The sequence below is a fragment of the Molothrus ater genome, chromosome 8, assembly GCF_012460135.2.
Source record: "Molothrus ater isolate BHLD 08-10-18 breed brown headed cowbird chromosome 8, BPBGC_Mater_1.1, whole genome shotgun sequence".
Taxonomy (NCBI): Eukaryota; Metazoa; Chordata; class Aves; order Passeriformes; family Icteridae; genus Molothrus; species Molothrus ater.
The window spans coordinates 29,033,602-29,052,596 of NC_050485.2; the positions used below are offsets into that span (position 1 = coordinate 29,033,602).

An 18,995-nucleotide genomic window follows, 5' to 3' on the forward strand; every position below is an offset into this window, starting at 1 on the left:
ATCTAATGAGCTGCATTGTTCTGAGCACAATTAATGTGTTCCATACCTGCTGCCAAACCTGCCTCTTCCAGTCAATGAAGGTAGACTCAAGGGTCAAGAATTTCTTATTAGCTGGATCTCTTCTGTCTTATCTGAAATTACACACACGTTGTCAGTGTAAGCAGAAATTAAATATGGGATGCAGTCCCTTACTGGCCAGTGCTCCCTCCACATTCCTCTCAGAGTTCCTTCTAATGATTATTTTCATGTATGGCACTGCCTTGCACCACTCTACCAAGAACCAGACCCAGACCCAAACACTCCTGTAGGTGCCATGAGCCACAGGGACTGACAGACACTCCTGACTCAGTTTTTCCAATGCCTGGCAGGCTGGTTGCCTTACATACAATGCAGTATATGGAGAAACATTTTTTGGGGAGTGTAATTTCTGAAATATCTTCTTTCAGGCAACGCACATATCTCAGGACCACAAATTGGCTCCTTATGTGAACCACAGACCCAGCCCAAGTGACTTCCTGCCCTCAGGCACTTGCACCACTCCCTGTTAAGGGTGACAGTCCTTCCTACCCAGGTGATTATGGCAGCACTCATCCTGCAGACAGCACTGTGGGGACTTGAGGCCTGCTCAGGAACTGAAAGAACTGGGTTCTGACATGGCTGTGACTCACAATCTGCAGAGCACAGAAGAGAATCTGGGATTTACATGATGGACAAGGCATGAAAAGATGAATGACATGATTATCATCACCCTATCCTTCTCCTGGAACAACTCTGAATGAAAGTGCTTGTGGTTTCTCTGATCTAGGTGGATCACAATAATGTCAGTTTACACCAGTTATATCCAGAGCATGCAGCTGATAAGAGAGCTTGGTACAGAGACACCTAAAGTGTAAATCCCACATGGCCTAAGAGGACAAAATGGTAGTGGGTACACACAGCATGAGGAACTGCACTAGTAAAAACTCAGATACGCGTATTACCCCTAAGTTGTATTACTATTTTTCCTATTCCTTTCTTTTAAAAGAAGCTAGTCTTCCCTTGATTAAAAAAAAAAAAATTAAAAATACAAGGAGGTTTGATTGCATGAAAATGTACAAGGGTTTGCTTTGACAAGGCATGCTCACCAGGCAGCTACCCAAAAGGCAGCTGGTGGCTGCTGGGGGGGACACAGAGGAAGGAAATAAAGCTCCTTCTCTGAGCTGCCCAGCAGTGCAGGGTCAGTCATTACCTGCACCACCAGCTCACAACACGCAGGTATCTCAGGACAGAATTCCATGCTGGATCAATGTCACACACAGCAACCCCTCTGAGGGGCTCAAACAGCCTCACTCTGCTTTTCTTCAAACTAACAAAACTTCAGGAGGGGAAAATCTTGCTGAATTACACACAAGGAGAGAAAAGGAAAGGCAACACCTGTTATAGCCAGCAGTGAGGGGATCACTCTTACAGAGGCTCTCACTCACCCACCCCAAACCTGTAATTAGACACCGTGTGGGCAGGCCTGCACCTCCTGTCGTGGCACTGATTCCAAGTGAAAAAGGCCAGCAGCCACCAGGATTTGACAGGGAGCTGGCTGAACAGAGCCTGCCAAGCACCAACCCCTTCTGCATTCACAGTGGTAAGTGCTGAAAAATTGCTGGGCTTTGGGGAATGAGTGTCTGTACAAGCTCTAGGTCAGGATTTCAAGGATTCCGGAGCTTAAAAATAGCCAGGCTGAATGGCATGGACTGAGTGAACATGCAAAAAGCAAACAGCAGCACTCGGGGACCTGGGTAGCAGCTAGGAGGCTTAAAACTTTTCAATTCCAGGAAATCCCAGTAGGGGATGAGAATTTCTGGGCTGTGACAATGCAGTGCAGCTAGGAAAACAGGGTGGGTTCAGTGGGGCTAAGGTAATCTGAGACTCAATATATCCCTGTTTTTAAAGGAAGAACTAAATGACAGTATTTGCAGATGGTGGCTGGATTTCTTTCATTTTTAAGGGAAAATGCATTCAAGTAACAACAGAAATTAAAAAGGAGGATAAAACAGGCTACCTATTTAAGCATTATTAGGAGCACTGAAAATTTAAAGGGAGAATGGAAATGGGGAAGAATTCTAGAGCTGTTTTGTGGAAGAATGTGAAAAATTAGACTTTTTTTGGTAGACTGCTGTGCCCAGGGGAACTTGAACTAGTCATTGACAAGGGTTATTCTGCACTTCAAAAATGGACAACAAAAGGTCAACAGAGTTGGTCTTGGAGCTGACTAAGTTTAAAAGCAGCCTAATCATGGAGATGGACAGTGGAGATCACCCAGGGAGGACAGACTCAGTGGCCAGGTGGTGGCTGAAGGCTCCCTGGCTACACAGAATTGGCACAGCCACTTCCCCAAACTGAATCACTTTTGTTGTTGGTTTGTTTGGGGTTTTTTATGATGCTTGTAGTTAGATTAAATTATCATAATTGCCTCTGTAAACTTGAATGTATGAATACCATGTAAGGTCAAGGTGAGAACCCTATTATTTAGGAAATCTGAACAAATTCTGCACAGTAGGAAGCCAGACTTGTTATTAAATTTGTTTTCTTCACTGTTATCCTACAATTTCTTCAGGTTGTTCTCGTGTTCTAAGCAACTGACCTAAACAACTTAAATCTTACTGCACGCTCCAACATACCTACCTAACCTTTTATTGGAGCTCTTCCCACATTAAATGCCTCAAGAAAATAATTTGCATCACTATTCTGAGTCATTCAGGTCAATGTCCTAGTCCACCTGTTTCAGATTCAGTTTAAGAGGTCAATTGGCACTCAGAAAAATCTCCTACCCAGAGCAGGCAATGTGTGTGAGCCCTGCCTTGCCATGGTTACTACTTTGTATTGGGTGCTTTGGAGGAAAAAAAAAATTGCAAAAGGTTCTGCACATCTTTGCTCTGCTACAAAATTGATTTCTCTAATATTAAATTTGTGGCTTCAATTAAGGCCAGTACCCTCCTGCAGAACTTCACTGTACCTAAAACTGGTGAGCAAGCAGGAAAGGAGGTTGACCAATGCCAAGATGATTTTTACTTGTTTTTGCTCATTTGTACTGAAGCAGTGTCAGAACCTTCATCCAGAACCCTGCATTGAGTCCATGGGGAGTAGCTGGAGATGAAATTAAGTCTTTAACAATTATGCCAATTACTCTGCTACCTGAGTTATCCCACCATACCACCAGCATTTTCCTCAGTACTCTGCACACCAGTTTTGAGTATTTGATAGTTATTTCATAGTCTGCTCAAGCAGTGTGCCTGAGCCACTGACTGTGGGCTGTGCCTAGGAAAAATTGTATTCCTTCTGTGCTTGTATAGAGTGGGCTGAACAACAAAATTACATTCAAATAAACAACTAAAAATCATATTGTACTTTCAGGTATTCACATATGTAATAAAGGATAAATATGTACATGATAACCATTATGAGGCCTAAGGATACTATTGTAATTTTTTTTTCATTTTCTTTCTTTTACCATTTAAAGTAATGTTCAATACTTGGGTGTGGAAGTAGTTCTCTAAATGCCTCACATTCAAAGCCATGCAAGAATTTGCTGGGAGAACAAGAAATTTAACCTACAACTCCTATATCCAAAGCATATATGTTAAACTCTGGGTGGGTTCTCCTCCTTTGTATTGATTTACAATTTTAACTGAACGCTGAGCCAAGCTGCTGAAAAATAGAAAAATACTTAAATAAAACAATGGAAAGACAGAACTGCAAATATATCCTCTGTTTAAGGACAATGCCAGTGCAGGGAATATAGGAAGTATGGTTGCAGTGGTAAGGCAAGAAAAAAATTGAAAAAAAAGAAATCACATATCAAAAGGACCTGAAAGGAGGTAGAGAACTTAAACTTCAGTATTGAAGGGATAAAGCAGACCTGAAAGTTGGAAAGTAGTATTCTCCCAATTTTATGTGTGGAAACAAAGAATAACAAGTTCCTTGGCACTTCAAAAGTCACTACTAATACATTAGCAAGACTTTAAAGGTCTTTGCAGTTACAGCTTCCTCAAATGTTCACCTCAGATCTGCAAACATGATATGCAGTGTGACAGCATTTAATTCCCCAAACACCTAAAACAATCCTACATCCAAAAACTGTACATTTTTACTACACTTTAGCCTAGATGTCAGCATTTTTCCAGTCTGAGCTCGTGTCCATTTAATATCAGTGCTGAAAGCTGGCATTCGGTGTAATGCCAGAAACTGATTCCTCTAAAACCTTTGTCAGTGATGGTGCAGCATGAGCAGTGAGTAAAGAAACCCCTGAAGCTAAAAAGCTAAAAAACCAAAATCACACCTTGATGGTGGTAAGCTCTGAGATATGATCTGATAATGATATGATATATGACATTATATGGTATATGACATGATGGTTCACAGCAGCAAGAACTGTATTTGTAAACCCAGGAGCTGCCTTCTAGTTCTTCCAACTAAAGCCTGAAATGCGATAATTACTCAATTTTTAATCTACTTAATCCATGCGTTTAATTTTAATCTACTTAACTGTTGTAGTATTGCATGTTTATAATTTTACTTTCTTAATCAAAATATCAAGTGGCAGAGATCTTCCTAAAATCCGAGTATCATGTGGCTTAAAATGTTGATCTTCTAAGGCTGTCAGTTCGTTTGTCATGTCATTGAAGTGAATTCAATTATACAGCTTAATCTTCACAATTTTTCTTTCATGAATGAGTGGAGAAACTCTCCTGTGGAGAATTTCTTTACTCTGCCTCAGGTTGATGCTGGACTGAAGTTCCACAGGTCTGAAATTCCTCAGGTCATTCATCCTAATTTTTTACCTAATATCATATTAGTTTCCTTCAAAATATATATCTGGACTTTTCCTACAGATCAATAACTTTTTTTAAAAAAATACCAGTAGTTTTTTGATAGTTTCTTTTTTTTAAAGAATCTCAGCTATGAGTTACTGAAGTCCAGTGATTTTTGAATTTCCAGCTCCAACAGCTATTCTACATCAGATCTAAAACAATTGTCTGAACAGAGAATCACTATGAATTCTTTTTTTTCCTGCTGTGAACTTCACCTGGTTTTGGTAAAGATAGACAAAAAAAAAATGTATCTTCTTAATTCTTTCATGCATCAGATACTTTTCTTAATTCCAATGCCCATAAATTATACCTGTTGACGTTGTTATTTTCCATATGAAATCTGTGTATCTTTAAGCCATTAATTCCCAGTTACCAATATTACTAATTTTTGCCCCCCTGTTTTCTTCTCATTTCTTCCACTTTACCAAGTTACCCATAGGTTTTTAATTTATTTTCTATTGCTTTCTTTTTTCAGCATAAATCTCTCCAATTTTCATTAAAGAAAACAGCAGCCATTTTTGTATCCTGGTACTGCCCACCAGAAAAAGAGATAACAAGTGTTATAAGAGAATGGTGAGTAAAATTCTTAGCAATTCAATACATAACAAATGTTGTTTAAAATGTTTAAAAAAAAATCTGTTTATGGCAGTGAAATCATTGGGTTAAAATGCTGATAAAGAGAACTCCTGAGATTTGGCCTTGCTTCTCATTAAGGCTCTGTGTGCCTGCTTGTGTGCATGTCCTCAGGAAGCTGTGTGGGTACATGTGTGGGACTTAGAAATGCACTGCAGACACTCATTATGCAGACTTTCTCATATCTCCCCAGCCCCTGCTGTGGCCCATGAGTCACTGATTGAGCAACAGTGTCCTGAAGGTGACTTGATGTCCTGTTGTGAGGAACCACCACTGCTCCAGTGCAGCTTTTATACAATAGGATGGCAGGCTAGGAATATTTGCACTTTTTTTTTTTTTCTAGGCTGAACATCAATTTAAGAATCTTTAGTGCAGGTTTTGCATGTGTTCTGTGCATTGAGATGCTGCCTGAGCTCAGCACAGAGCAGCCTCCTGCCAGCAGCCCTGGGTAGGCTGAGCTCTCATTCACAAACAAGTCCTTCCAGTTCCTCTTGTTCAGCACTACGCCTCCCAAATGCCCAGTGAAAGAATTTTCAAATTGCATGCTGCCTGAACTCTTTTTGCATAGTTTTTTAACCTCTTTGCAATCTTTTTGTCATTAACATGGACTGATACAGAAAGGCTTCCCACTAAAAAAATTATATTCTACCCAAACTACAACTCTCTTAATTACAGAATGTATCAACATCCCATAATTGATAAAATCTCTGCTACTCCTTTTATTTCCCTGGCCACATGTTCATTTCTATTTTCTGTCTTCAAAGGAAGATCCTTTGAAGGAAATTACTGACCACTTTTATTTTGCAATGATCTCCCACATCTCGTTAAATCACTTGCCTTTCAGATTTTGGGTCTGCAAAGAAATTCTACTCTCCTTCCTGCTGTAGTGTTCCTGACAGGGACTGTCCATCTCCTGGGTGGGAGGGCTGCCCATTAATTTTAAGATATCCTGTGGAGCTCTCCAATTCATTTGATGAGCCACATCAGCTGTGATTTTCCTGCACTGTCATCAGGTTCTCATCAGGATGATGGGCACCGTGACAGACATTCCAGCTGAATGGAGCTGCTCCTTTTGGCTAACAGCTGGGACCTCTCTGTTCCTGCCCTTCACCAGATGCTTAGAATAGCTCCTGATCCTTTCCCTCCTATTTTACTGCCAGACTTCCTCTCTGCTTTCCACCCTTCTCTCTGGTAACTACATCAATACATGAGGTTTAGGATCAGAACTGTATTTCTGAGGAAATTTCATGATTCCTCTCAGCTCTGCACTTTGCAGCTCCTGCTCACTGCTGAGATATTCATCCTCACTCCTCTGCCCTAACACACAAACAAAACAAGCTCTTACCAAACAGGGACTTCAGAGTTTATTAGAGAGTGCTCTGACCTATCCTGTTTGGCTTTGTTAGGAAACCATGTTATTACAGCCAGGTAATCCCACTTCCATCAAAAACAAGCACAGAGGTGGATCACACATTCCTCCTGCTGACACGTGTCACACAGGCTTCAAGGACAAATCCTGTAAAATTACCAATTGTTTCTTCTTTGTTTCTGAAAGCATTTTGTAGTGTCAGAGACCTCTGGGGTGTTGTGTTTCTGGCTTTCTCACACCTGTAAAAACATCCCTGGGGGAGTGCTATGCACATAGTGAGATTATAACTACTGAATTTACCACTTTTTCTTAATATTTCTAATGAGCTATCCCAGTGGCCAGGGGTGGCAACTTTTTGGTTTAAAAGTAAAGCAGTGTGTTGGGATGTGGGTGCCATAGGAACCTAAAAGGAAATTGAGAACAGTGACTGAGGCAAACAAGAGGGGAGGAGGAAAAGCCCAGTAAGGAAAGTGTAGAGGAAAAGAATCTGATCAGAGTTTTTCTTGCAGTGTGGAGCCTAAGCTTCCAAGAGTGCAGACCTCACCAAGTTATTTGCACCATTGTGCTTGTTGTACCCCACCTCTCACCTCTCCCACCACAGCTGGAAAAAAAATCAGGATGCTGTGATCTGATTGACTCCAGCAGCAGCCAGCATGCAGTATTGTCTGTGCAAGAAATGCAGTGAGCAGCAAATCTGAGTGGTGGGGAAGGATCCCTCTGTTACTCTTGTGCTGAGAATGACACAGGAACAGGTGGGAGGCACTATTGTAGAAAGAGTAAAGAAGGTTTATTAAAGAGAACTGCGTGGTTTTTATAGAGTGATATGATAGATTCAATTTGATTGGCTAACTAACAAAAACACCTTCTTCACACACTGTCTTTGAGAAGAATAGACAGACAAGGTAGAAAAACACCACTTGCACATTGTTTATACTTAACAAGTTATCACATCCTTACAACTCTAAAAATTTTCACAAGCCGCTGTGAGAAACATTTGCTGTTTCACTGTCTCTGTCCCATGGCATCCACATCCCTTCCCTCATCCTGCTGGGAACACTGCCCCTCAAGCAGCCCAGGATGTGTGGGGCACATTGTTTCATGGTCAGTTGGTGTCTGCCAGGACCCCCTGGCCTCCTTCTGGCTGATGTGCGCAGACCAATGCGTGAGGTTATTCCTCTTCAGGTGAAGGTCTTTGCGTTTCTCTTTGTATTACACTCTTTTTAAAAGGACAAAACACTCAAAACAAGCTGCTTAACCCGTGTATTCAATTTGCTTTAGGTTGTTGGAATGTGGATTGTTGCACTTTATCTCCTTGGCACAGTAGCAGGTGAGAAATTGTATCTTTAAATACTGCCACTGTAAAGTGAATTCAGATGAAGTGGTACATAGCAGATGATAACTGTTATTTTCCTTTACATTGAAATTGTAGTATGATTTGTGGGTCATGGTAGGGCAATGTCTGTTACAGTGCATGGAACTAATGCTAAAAGGCTCTGCTATGTTTAAAATTTATTTTTAAGAGTGCAAGAGACATAACTCTGTGCTGAAAATCCACAGAGAAATTCAGAGTTGTGTGTCCTATTTCTATCAAGGCAATGCAAGATCTGTTTTTATATTGCTGCTCTATACAAAGAACTGACCAGCAGCAGGGTGCTCAGCACACCAATGCTAAAACATAAAAGTTGAGTGTAAGTGAGCACGAGACCCACTTGATCTAGAAAAAGCAGCTATATTGAAGGAAATATTCACATCAATCTTTGTACAAGGTTACCTTCATTCCCATGACAGGGACACAATGCTTTGGAGTAGAAGGTATGCAGGAGAAACTCTAACAAGCATTTCTTACTAGGCTGTTTTTAAAAAGGAACTGAACAAATCCCTTACAAGCCTAGAAAGTGGTGTCAAAACACTGTGTGGGCCTTTACTTGGTTTATCCTCCTTTACTTGGTTTATTTAGCTCTGCTTGTGTTCATTTGAGGCAATACACACAAAGGACATATAAATGACTTTTTAAAAATTAATTCTAAAATCAATCATAAAATTAAATCCTTAGTTTTTTGCTCTTCAAACTGCTTAATCTCAAATACATCATCAAGAAGAGAGTCATTCATATAAACAAGTTGTTTCTTCTGCTCCAGGTAAAGAAGTTTGCTACCCCAGGCTTGGCTGTTTTACAGATGACCCACCCTGGTCTGGGGTACCAGGGAGGCTTCTGACAGGTTTGCCTGATCCCCCAGAAGAGATGAACATCAGCTTCTCTCTCTACACCAGAGAAACAGGAAACAACTCACAGGTGACATTTATTTTTAACATCAAAAGCTGACTGAACCTAAAAATGTTTGCTTAACTTGTTACAAAGTCTGTGTCAGTCACCATAGGCAAACAAGTCAGAATCAGAAGTTAGTTTGAAGGTACACTAATGAATATACTTTGGGGCAAAACACAAAAAAATATTATGAATGAACTGTAGGACACAAGAAATTTCCTGATATTTTCCTGAAATTTAGGGTATAGATTATGGGAGACTACCTTTTGCATGTATTTAAGTCTCTGAGGAAGGCTGGAGCACATGGGATACACTCAGCAGCAGGTTGCTCAGCACTTCTGGTGCAGATAAAATAAATCAAAATACAGCTTCCACTACTTCCCATTAAACTTTAGCATATCTATGATCTAGGACACAGCCCTTCCACACCCAAACTCCCTGAGCTCACATCACAGCCCCTGTATTTGTCTGAAAACAATACAGACAGATAACATTCTCAAGAAAAAATAGATAATTAAGTAGCTTGCAGCAGTGAGTGAAGATCAGCCCCACCCCTGCTGCTTGCAGCCCTTGCATGAATCTCTTCCAGCTTTTCTGGAGTGGCTAATGAGGAAAACAGGCTGCAGCTTGGAAACAGAGCAGCACTGAAGCCAAAGGTCAGGGCAGCAAAGGACAAGCTGGAGCAGGAATTGTGGAGCTGGTGGGCTGCTCCCTGCAGAAACTCACCACCTCAGGCCAAGAGACACCCTGTGACCATGTGGCACTTTTAGGTTGCTTCACATCCTGCAAAAGTGTGTCCTTCATGCAGAGTCATGGGAGCAGCAAAAACCACAAGAGCTCAGTTTCTGTGGAAACCATAGTGGAAATGAGAAAGATGAGATTTTTGATGCCTGAGTTCCAAAAACCACAGACTTTGTCCTGTCAAAGTAGAGTCCCTTTAGTCCTGAGGCTATGACCTAGCTGACTTTTTTTAATGTTTGAAAGTAGGAACAGATAAAACCTTTTTTTTTTTTTTTTTTTAACCTATAGGTGATCTCAGCGATAAACTCCTCGACCATCCAGAAGTCACATTTTTCCTCACATAGGAAAACCTCCTTCATCATTCATGGATTTGGCAGCACTGGAAAAACAGGCTGGGTGGTAGAAATGTGCTTGGTATGAGGCAGTATCCTCTGGTTCCCATCATCTCTCTTGGTATCCTTTAGGCATTAATGCCCACCATGCATTTTACAGTTCTTTAGGCAGTAGAAGATACAAACCAAGAATTAAATTTCACACACACCAGTGTTCCCACTCAGGAAGATGCAACATATCAAGGTCCCTTGGTCCTCTGTGGCACAGTTTTTCTCTAGAGTTTCCATTTGCAAACCCAGATCAAGGCAATAACTGAGCAGAGCTGTCCCCAGCCTCTCACCCGTGGGCAGACATGGGGTTAGACACCAAACCACAGCTGCTCCCAGGAGCAGAAACTTCCCTCAGTCCAAGGGCCCTCCTGACTGTAAAGCTCAAGTTTTAGTCTATAAATACAACCCTGGCTCACCACTATTTGTTCTTAGAGAAAAACAAAACCAGCACAAACAACAACAAAACCCCAAACAAACAAACATAAGAATACCACCAAAATTTTTGCTTTTTGTTTGGTTACAGAGTCCGATGGAAAAAAAACATTTCAAATATGAAATGTGGAAGCTCCCACAAAACCAGCAGAGTGTACCTTGGCTCTGGCAGACAAGCAAGATCTGCTCTACCTGCTGCTGCTTCTGTGCTGGCAGGGAAAAGGCCAAGCTGGGAAAAGACACCACTGGATTTTAAGTCACAAATTGACAGCACTACTTCTCTTCACAAATCTATGAACACTTTTAATCTGAAGTACTAAATTTCCTTTTTCTCTTTTTTTCCAATTGAAAAGAAACAGCAATTCTTTCTGGCTCTCTACACTACAAACTTATGGTCCCCACAGGAGAGGAATGAGTCCAGGATCCATTACAGTTTCACTTCTGTTTTCCTTGCCATTCACCTTTGGCTGGTTTTCATGGATTGATTTCTGTTACCACTCCTTGTTCTATCTCAAACCTTAAGTGAACCTTATTCACAGAAAACTGTAACTGCAGACTAACATGATTCTTCCACTGGAAAAATCACTATCTCTGCAGGACTGTGCCCAGTACCAAATTGACCAATGCTTGCTTTGATGAAATAGAATCTTTCTTCTCTCCTCCAAATTCTTTTGAGTCTGACATGACTTTGACAGTTTTAATCCCAGTTGGTAAATAAAACAGTATACTTCTTATACAATTTAGTTAAACTACCAATGTCCCTCAAAGAAAGCCACAATACTGTACATAGAATCTACTGTGCAGCTGTATGGCATTTCAGAAGCATTTCAAATATAGAAATTGTTTATAAAGTAAAATATTTTTATTACAGTTTTCATAGTTGATATTTTTTGAGGAATGGCTTGTTGCATTCTGTCTTGTAAGAAGATCTGTTTCAGTGTGGTACAGGCTATAGTGAAGAGTCCCTTTTAGTAAAGAATGAGAAACTTATGTTACATTTTAATCCTTAATCCAGTTGAAGTTGAATCTCTGATTGCTATTTTGTTTCTTTAAATACTTTGCTTTGTGTGTTCCCACGTCAGCTGTTACTGGAGGTGGAAAACATCAACTGCATTGCTGTGGATTGGAAAGAGGGAGCAAAAGGCACCTACGTCAGTGCAGTGAACAACATCCGTGTGCTGGGGGCTGAGGTTGCTTATTTCATAACAACTCTGCAGGTAAAGGACCCTTCACCTTTATTATTTCATAGCAGCTCTGCAGGTAAAGGACCCTGCTGCCATTCCCTGCTTCAGCTCCTGCCATTTCTCAGTGCAGTGCTGGGGCTGTGGCACTGCTGCCTGCGGTTTGCACCTTGGCCAGTACGGTCAGGCAGGGCTGTACAGCTGAGATCCAGATAATTATACTAATTATCAGCCCTGTGAGGACTTCTCACAGCCTCAAAGGACTCAGATGAAGCTGAGACCGAGGAGATGTGCCTATTAATTAGAGACAGTAGGTGGCAACATCTCCTTACAGGCAAGCCAGCATTCCGCGGAAATGAGGCGAGTGCAGCGCTAACCTGTTTCCCAGCATTATATACCTGTGCCAGAAGTGCATTAATATCTCAGCTTAGCACCACCAAAACGGGCTGCCTTACTTAATAATTCCATGTTTACTGTCTGCAGGCACCATAAACTGTGCAGCTGCGTCCTGGCTGTGAGCCTCGTGCTCCCAAAGGCAGGTGTTCACTTTTGCACACAGAGTGCAGAACTGCTCACTTGCAAGGTTTGTGCAGCAGCATTTCCCACTGATTTCAGAAAGACTGTGGGGTACTTGGAGCAGCTGAAAATCAGAATCTTGCCTGGCACGGGACTTGACCCTGGCCAGGAGTTGTTCATCTTAAAGTGTGCAGCAAGAGGAAGTTCAGAGCCTGTGAGGCAAAGTGCCAACCTTGCAAGAACCTGAGGCTCAAAGAACACTTTACCAAAATCTACTGTTCCTTCCCAGGAAAATCATGTGTATCCTCACACATTTGGCTTCTGGATCTTTCTCCTCTATGTCTAAATATCAGGTCATTTGAAGATGTGTTCAGTTCCTTATTTACTATGTTTACATGTTTCTGCATCATGTGCAGTCTAGGGTACCCTTTGTTCCCTTACAAAAATGCATAAATGATGCTTAGACTTCCTTTTCCCTAATTTAAAAATGTCTGGAGTTTCATTGTCAGAAAGGTTCAACTGCTTTGTAAATGGAAGCACTGCAGTAAAATGTTCTCAAAGGAATCTGGCACCTAAGAATAAAGGCAGACAGGACCATTCTCCAGATCTGCTTTAATTTTGGTACACACATTACAAAACTTAATGTAAAAAACTCAAGTATTTAGCAACTTTTTTTGTTTTGGTTGCTACAAAACTCAATGAATGTCTTTCCACCTTCAATGCAAGTATAATATCTCAGCAGTGAGATGTTTTACAGCTTGTACAACATCTTGAGACCTTGTACAGCTGACACCTGGCTAAGAGGAGAATGGATGTCACCCCACCTGAGCTTGGCAGTGAAAATCTTATTCATTATATGATCACATATTCTAAATAGACATGGAGAATAGATATGTCATAAAAAAAAGGGCTGCAAAGTAGAATAAATAAAGAAAAAAGTAAGATCATTTTTATGGAAGATGACATTAGACATTGATCCAAATGGGAAAGATGGTCCATAATTTGTCACACGGGATAATGGAATACAGCAAGCATATGCCAACACTACAGCAGTGAACCCTTCATCACTATGCATGTAAAATTCCAGATGGGATCATTTTTCTGTCAATTCTTAGTGTAATTTAAACAGCAATTAACTCAAGGAACTCCCCCTCTGTTTGCTATGCAGAAAGTCGGCCTAGATGTTCCCAGAGGCCCATAATGTCAGACCTTCTCTTTGCTTGTTATTCAAAGCCTGTGTTCTTATCTCCTACCACCACCACCACCACTTTAATGGTCAGAAAATGTTCGGGTACTCCCCTTATGAAATCCATTTAATTGGCCACAGCCTGGGAGCACACACTGCAGGAGAGGCAGGAAGAAGGATCCGAGGCATCCGACGGATAACAGGTAATGGATAACTCTGCTCACCAAGATGCAGAGCTGGCAGCGTGTGTTTAAAGGAAAAAAAAAAAACAAACTTGGAACACACTGGTCTGTAGACTGGAATTTAATTATTGGCAGTGCTGGAGATACCTGTCGTGAGAGCAGACCAAATTTATGCTTCTCAGAAACAGGGTAATTATTACATCTTCTTTCTGTGTTTAGGTGAAGTACTCTTTAGTGGAAGGATAAGCATAGCTAACATGTTTGTAGAATTACCATCATTCACTGGGTTGCATCAAGCCCCAGACAAAGACAAAGCCACAAAAACCCTTAGTTTTCCCTATTTACAGCTTTAGAGTCCAGTGATAAGTCCATGGGTAATAAATACCTCCTTCCTAGTAATATAATATGCCATTATATAATCTATTGAAAAAAAAAATTTACTTCTCTTGGAATAAGTTTTCAGAAAGGTTCACAAAACCATACTGTTTGCTTTTTTTCTTTTTTTTTTTTAATCAACAAAGTGATTTTGAAACCATCATTGCAGGTAAACATGTAATTCCAACACTATAAAAATAGCTTGGAATTCACATCAAATAGCTTGGCGTTCACATCATTATTGGGCTTGCCTTTTGCAAAACTAAACATCTGATTTCATAAGTTGGCAAAAGATATATTAATGTGTACAACACTTCTCTCTCTCCCTCAACCTATAAATTTGGGGTTTTTTTTAGGTTTAGACCCTGCTGGGCCCTATTTTGAAGGTACTCCCCCCGAGGTGAGACTGGATCCTACAGATGCAAACTTTGTTGATGTTATCCACAGCAATGCTGCTCACTTCCCTGCAGCAGGTGAGTGCTTCTGTGCCAGGGGGCACCTGCAGGGATGGGCACCAAGGCACTGACACCTTCCCATGCATCTCTCAGGGTTTGGAATGTATAACACCACTGGGCACCTGGACTTTTACCCAAATGGAGGAACTGTGATGCCTGGATGCACTGATTTGATTCCAGAGATGAAACAAAGTGATTTTGAAGCCATCATTGCAGGTAAACATGCAATTCCAGCACACTTAATGCTTTATTTTTTGTTCAGTTCTGAAATGTGAATGGTGAAAACTGCCCATTGTTTGGGAGTAAACAAGAAAACAAAATTGCTTTTTGCCTGTTTACTCCTAACTTAAAAGGAAGTAAGAAACAACAAAGGCTGGAACAGAACAGTGCTCCGCAGAGAACTCTGCAGGGAAAGGAGGTGTCATACATGCCTAAGCTCTGCTTCTGTAATTTGAAATCAGATGCAGACCCCAAAAAGGCAGGAAGCAGGGTGTCTGCAGGTCCAACAGCCCCAGCAGGAGACTTTCCAAGCTGAGAAAGGCCAAATCAGCAGCGTGACAGCACCACCTCTGGTTTCTTGCAGGTGCTGTAAAGGGCATTCACACCTCTAAGGCATGAATTAGGTAAAAGCACTGAGTGTTCCCAGGGACTGTACATGCCTCACCTCTGAACCTGAGACTTCTCTATTTTCAGAGATTTTGGACAGTTTGGTGGATTCTCCATGCTCTGTTAAGCCCTTCAAAGTGTAACAAATGGTATCTTGCTATGACATGTCATATATATATATGTATATGTATATATATATATATACATACACATATATATGATGTGTGTGTAGGTATATGTATATATGGATGTGTGTACATATATAAATATATATGTATATATATGTATGTATGTATATATGACTATCTTCTTAAAGGAGACTATTACATCATAGCAAACCAATGCACCTCACTGGAAATCTTAGGGCAATGGTACACTATTCTCCAGACAAAACACAAAAAAACAGCAATTTCTCCTGCAACAACTAGAAATTCAGACCAAAAAAGAAATTATTACAGGCCCATGCTGCTGTTCTGTTGTGTGCCAGAGCTGTTTCCATGGTGAGACAAGGACAACTCTTGCAGAAGATAAGGGGAGGTTGTTTTATCAAAGCTTATAAACTTTAAACTTTTTTTCCAACAGATGCTACACTCTTTGGGGGGTGCCACCACTCACGCAGCCACGAGTTTTATTTTGCAAGTATCCTCTACCCCACTGGGTACCTTGCATATCCCTGTGACTCCTATGAAGCCTTTAAGAAAGTAAGTATTTCAGCCTAGAAAGGGCTGAGGTGCAAAGCAAACATTCCAGGTCTCTGGAGCAGCCAGCACTTGGATGCTGGTGGCTGGGGTCCCATGGAGTGGCTGGGAAGGAGGGAGCACAGCACACAGCAGTTCCACTATTCCACCCTGGAAAAGGCATCCTGAAGCATAAATGGTGTCACCAAAATACTGGGGACAGATACGAAAGCTCGTAGAATTCTCACCCCAAACCTTTCTGCAAAGGGAATGTAAGTTAGGTAGATGTATCCTACTAATTCCTACATTTAGAGCCTCCAGACTCTCTAGTTTGCATTGGGCACTGATTAGAGCACCTAAACACATTTATGAACATTGCTCCTTCCATTTTCCCCCATTTGTGAATGCAGGCAAGTCCCCCTTGACTAGGAGGGTAAAACTGGCCTGTATTTTGCACTAGAATCTAACTGAAAAACATTTGAGCTAACAAGTTTCAGGCTATTACCATACACAGGCTCATTATTACCAAACCTGCCCATTCTGCACCCTCTTGGGTGCAGGAGCAATTATCTAAAACAAGTTTGTCAGGTTTTGGTGTTAAGTTATGAAAACACACAGTACTGCCAAAGCTTTGCAAGATCAGAACAGCATCTGGAGCCTTAATTTCATAAGGGCTAGCATGAAAAATAACATTACTCATTAACTGATGCTCTTATTTTCCCTAGGGAAACTGTTTCCCATGTCCACAGGAGGGATGTCCAATGATGGGGCACTATGCTGACAGATTCCCAGAAAAACTGAAGAGAGTAGACCAAAAGTATTTTTTGAATACAGCAGCAGATGAGCCTTTTGCTAGTAAGTGGGGAAGGTTTGTTGCAGTTGTTCACAAGTTTGAAAAGTGCCTTGATGTGATTTACAGCCTGCACCTGTGCTGCTTCTATAAATAACTGCTAATAGCCTGACAGAAAATGCTACATGGCTTGTGCAATGTAGCATTCAAGCTCACTAACGATAGCTGGATTTGTTTTTGTTTTTATTTATGCAGCTTGGAGACAAAAAGTATTTATCAAATTGTCTGGTGTAAAGAAAACGAGGGGAGACATAAACCTGGTTTACTACGACACACAGGGGAACTCAAAAGAATATGAAGTTGCCAGGTAAGCTAGATTAATATTTTTCTGCAGTATTTAATGCTGCTAGCATTAATCTACATACTTTCCACACATTTAAGCAGTGTTAAGACTCATCCTGCATTGCAGATATTCTGCTTCACATCAGATAGGAAAGAAGTTGTTACTTAAGTAAGAGCCATGAGGGCAGATGGATGGTTGTAAAAGGAAGTGGAAGGCATCTCCATTTCCATGAGTTCTGTGTTTCTGAACTCCAGGTGAGTGATCCCTGCAAACTCAGCACACAGGGGCTCTGGGGACAGCCCCAGTCTCACTCTTGCCACCTCCCCATGGCCTCCTGCCACAGGCACATTTAAAGTGTTCTGTACTGCTTTTCATCCTCTCCTCATTCAGAGCCCTGGTCCAGTGCCCTGTGCTCTTGCAAAGAACACCAAAAATGCAAATTTCTATTGTAATAAAGGGAAAACCTGAAAATAATGTGGAGCATGTGATTTATTTCAGTGATCTCTGAACTTAGTGGTACCATTTTTCCTTCTATGTGCAGTGGAGACCTCTCTCAAGATGATGTTTACACACAGTATCTTGATGTTGAAATCAACCCCAAAAATACTACAAAAATTGAATTTCGCTGGAATAAAGCCATATTCTCTCTGCTCTGGGCAAGACTGGGAGCAGAAACAGTCACTATAATACATGGAGCAGATGGGCATAGGTGAGTGTATCCCATTTAGAGGTCAGAAGGCAAGAGAAAAAGCCCTGTGAGAAAAGATGGAGAAATGGTCTTGAATTTGACACATGGTCTGTAATCAACAATGTGAATTTCAATAAGGAAAAATACAAGGCATTGTACTTTGGACAGAAAAAAATTTTAAAAATCAGGTGTTTGACTATGCACCAGGGAATAACTGTCTGGGAAAGAATACAGCAATGAATAATTTGAAATGTTCAGCTTTTCCACAGCAAAACAATTACAAACCAAGATAAAGCATATTAAACCTCAAATTTTACAGCTGGCCCCCAAAAGAAGGAAATTCACCTTGTTACTCTTCATAGCAGATGTTAATAACTTTGCAGCAAGCTATTAGGAAGCCTTCAGTGGGATTATGGGTTGGACTAGCAACCCTCAAGGTGACAGCTGGCACCCTTTCATTTTTCATTGGGCAAAAAGAGATAAATCTTGATTCAAGCTTCTTTTTTTTTTTTTTTCCTTCCCAGGTCAACTCTTTGTGGCCATGGAGCTGTGGCATATGGAGAGCCTCAGTTACTTACACCTTGCTAGAGGTCCCCAAGGTCTGTACATGGCAGCTGAGTAAACCCTGTCTTGTGCATGGAGATCTTGGCACAAAACACAATTAAAGCAACTTAAAAAAAATTATTGTTGTTCCCTTTGGGTTTTTTTTAGTTCTTTGCAAACACACATATCAATGTTTCTAATGTTTGAGCCACGTTTATTTTGCTTGTAACTGTGGAACAACCAGAAATCACAGATACTAAAAATCCATTTCAAACAGTGCACAGCTTCACTCTGCCTGTTCCTCAAGGTAAGAGCTGAGTTCCACCACACTGGCAGATAAATCTGGGATATTATCAAACACTCTCAAGGCAACACACGTCCTCAGAGCACCCCTGCAGGTCTGAAACACCTCCTTTCTGCAGCCTGTGCTGCTGTTGAGGGTTTCGCAGCCCCACACAGGAGCACTGCCCCCAGAACATATTCTGGGATGGGGCAGGAGCAGCACAAGGAGTAGCACAAGGAGGTTCCTGCAGCAGGTGAGCACAGCCCTTTGTGCTGCACCTGCCTGAAAAGGCAGACAAGGCAAACACCAGGTGCTCCCACTTAGGAAGGAACTAAACACTGAATCCAGCTCCTGGATGCTGCTTAATTTCAAACACAAGCATTTGCAGTGGCCACTGACAGTCCTGAAGAGAAACTCTGAGTAACCAGCTTTGCAAAACCTGGGACTGACCATTTCACATTTAAAATGGCCATTACTGCTCTGCAAAGCATGGCATGAGTGA

The 18,995-nt window shown here is 41.2% G+C and overlaps 1 protein-coding gene across 1 annotated transcript; it reads left to right on the top strand.

The window, feature by feature from the left end:
- Positions 1–1,582: 1,582 nt before the first annotated feature.
- LOC118688531 (pancreatic lipase-related protein 2-like) lies at positions 1,583–18,339 on the top strand. The gene is made up of 14 exons (XM_036386187.2): positions 1,583–1,618; positions 5,320–5,417; positions 8,125–8,173; positions 8,985–9,139; positions 10,142–10,267; positions 11,751–11,885; positions 13,646–13,754; positions 14,465–14,581; positions 14,657–14,779; positions 15,752–15,870; positions 16,572–16,701; positions 16,892–17,003; positions 17,521–17,688; positions 18,192–18,339. The coding sequence occupies exons 2-14, from the start codon at positions 5,415–5,417 to the stop codon at positions 18,253–18,255; spliced, it is 1,410 nt and encodes a 469-aa protein (XP_036242080.1). The 5' UTR covers positions 1,583–1,618; positions 5,320–5,414; the 3' UTR covers positions 18,256–18,339.
- Positions 18,340–18,995: the final 656 nt, after the last annotated feature.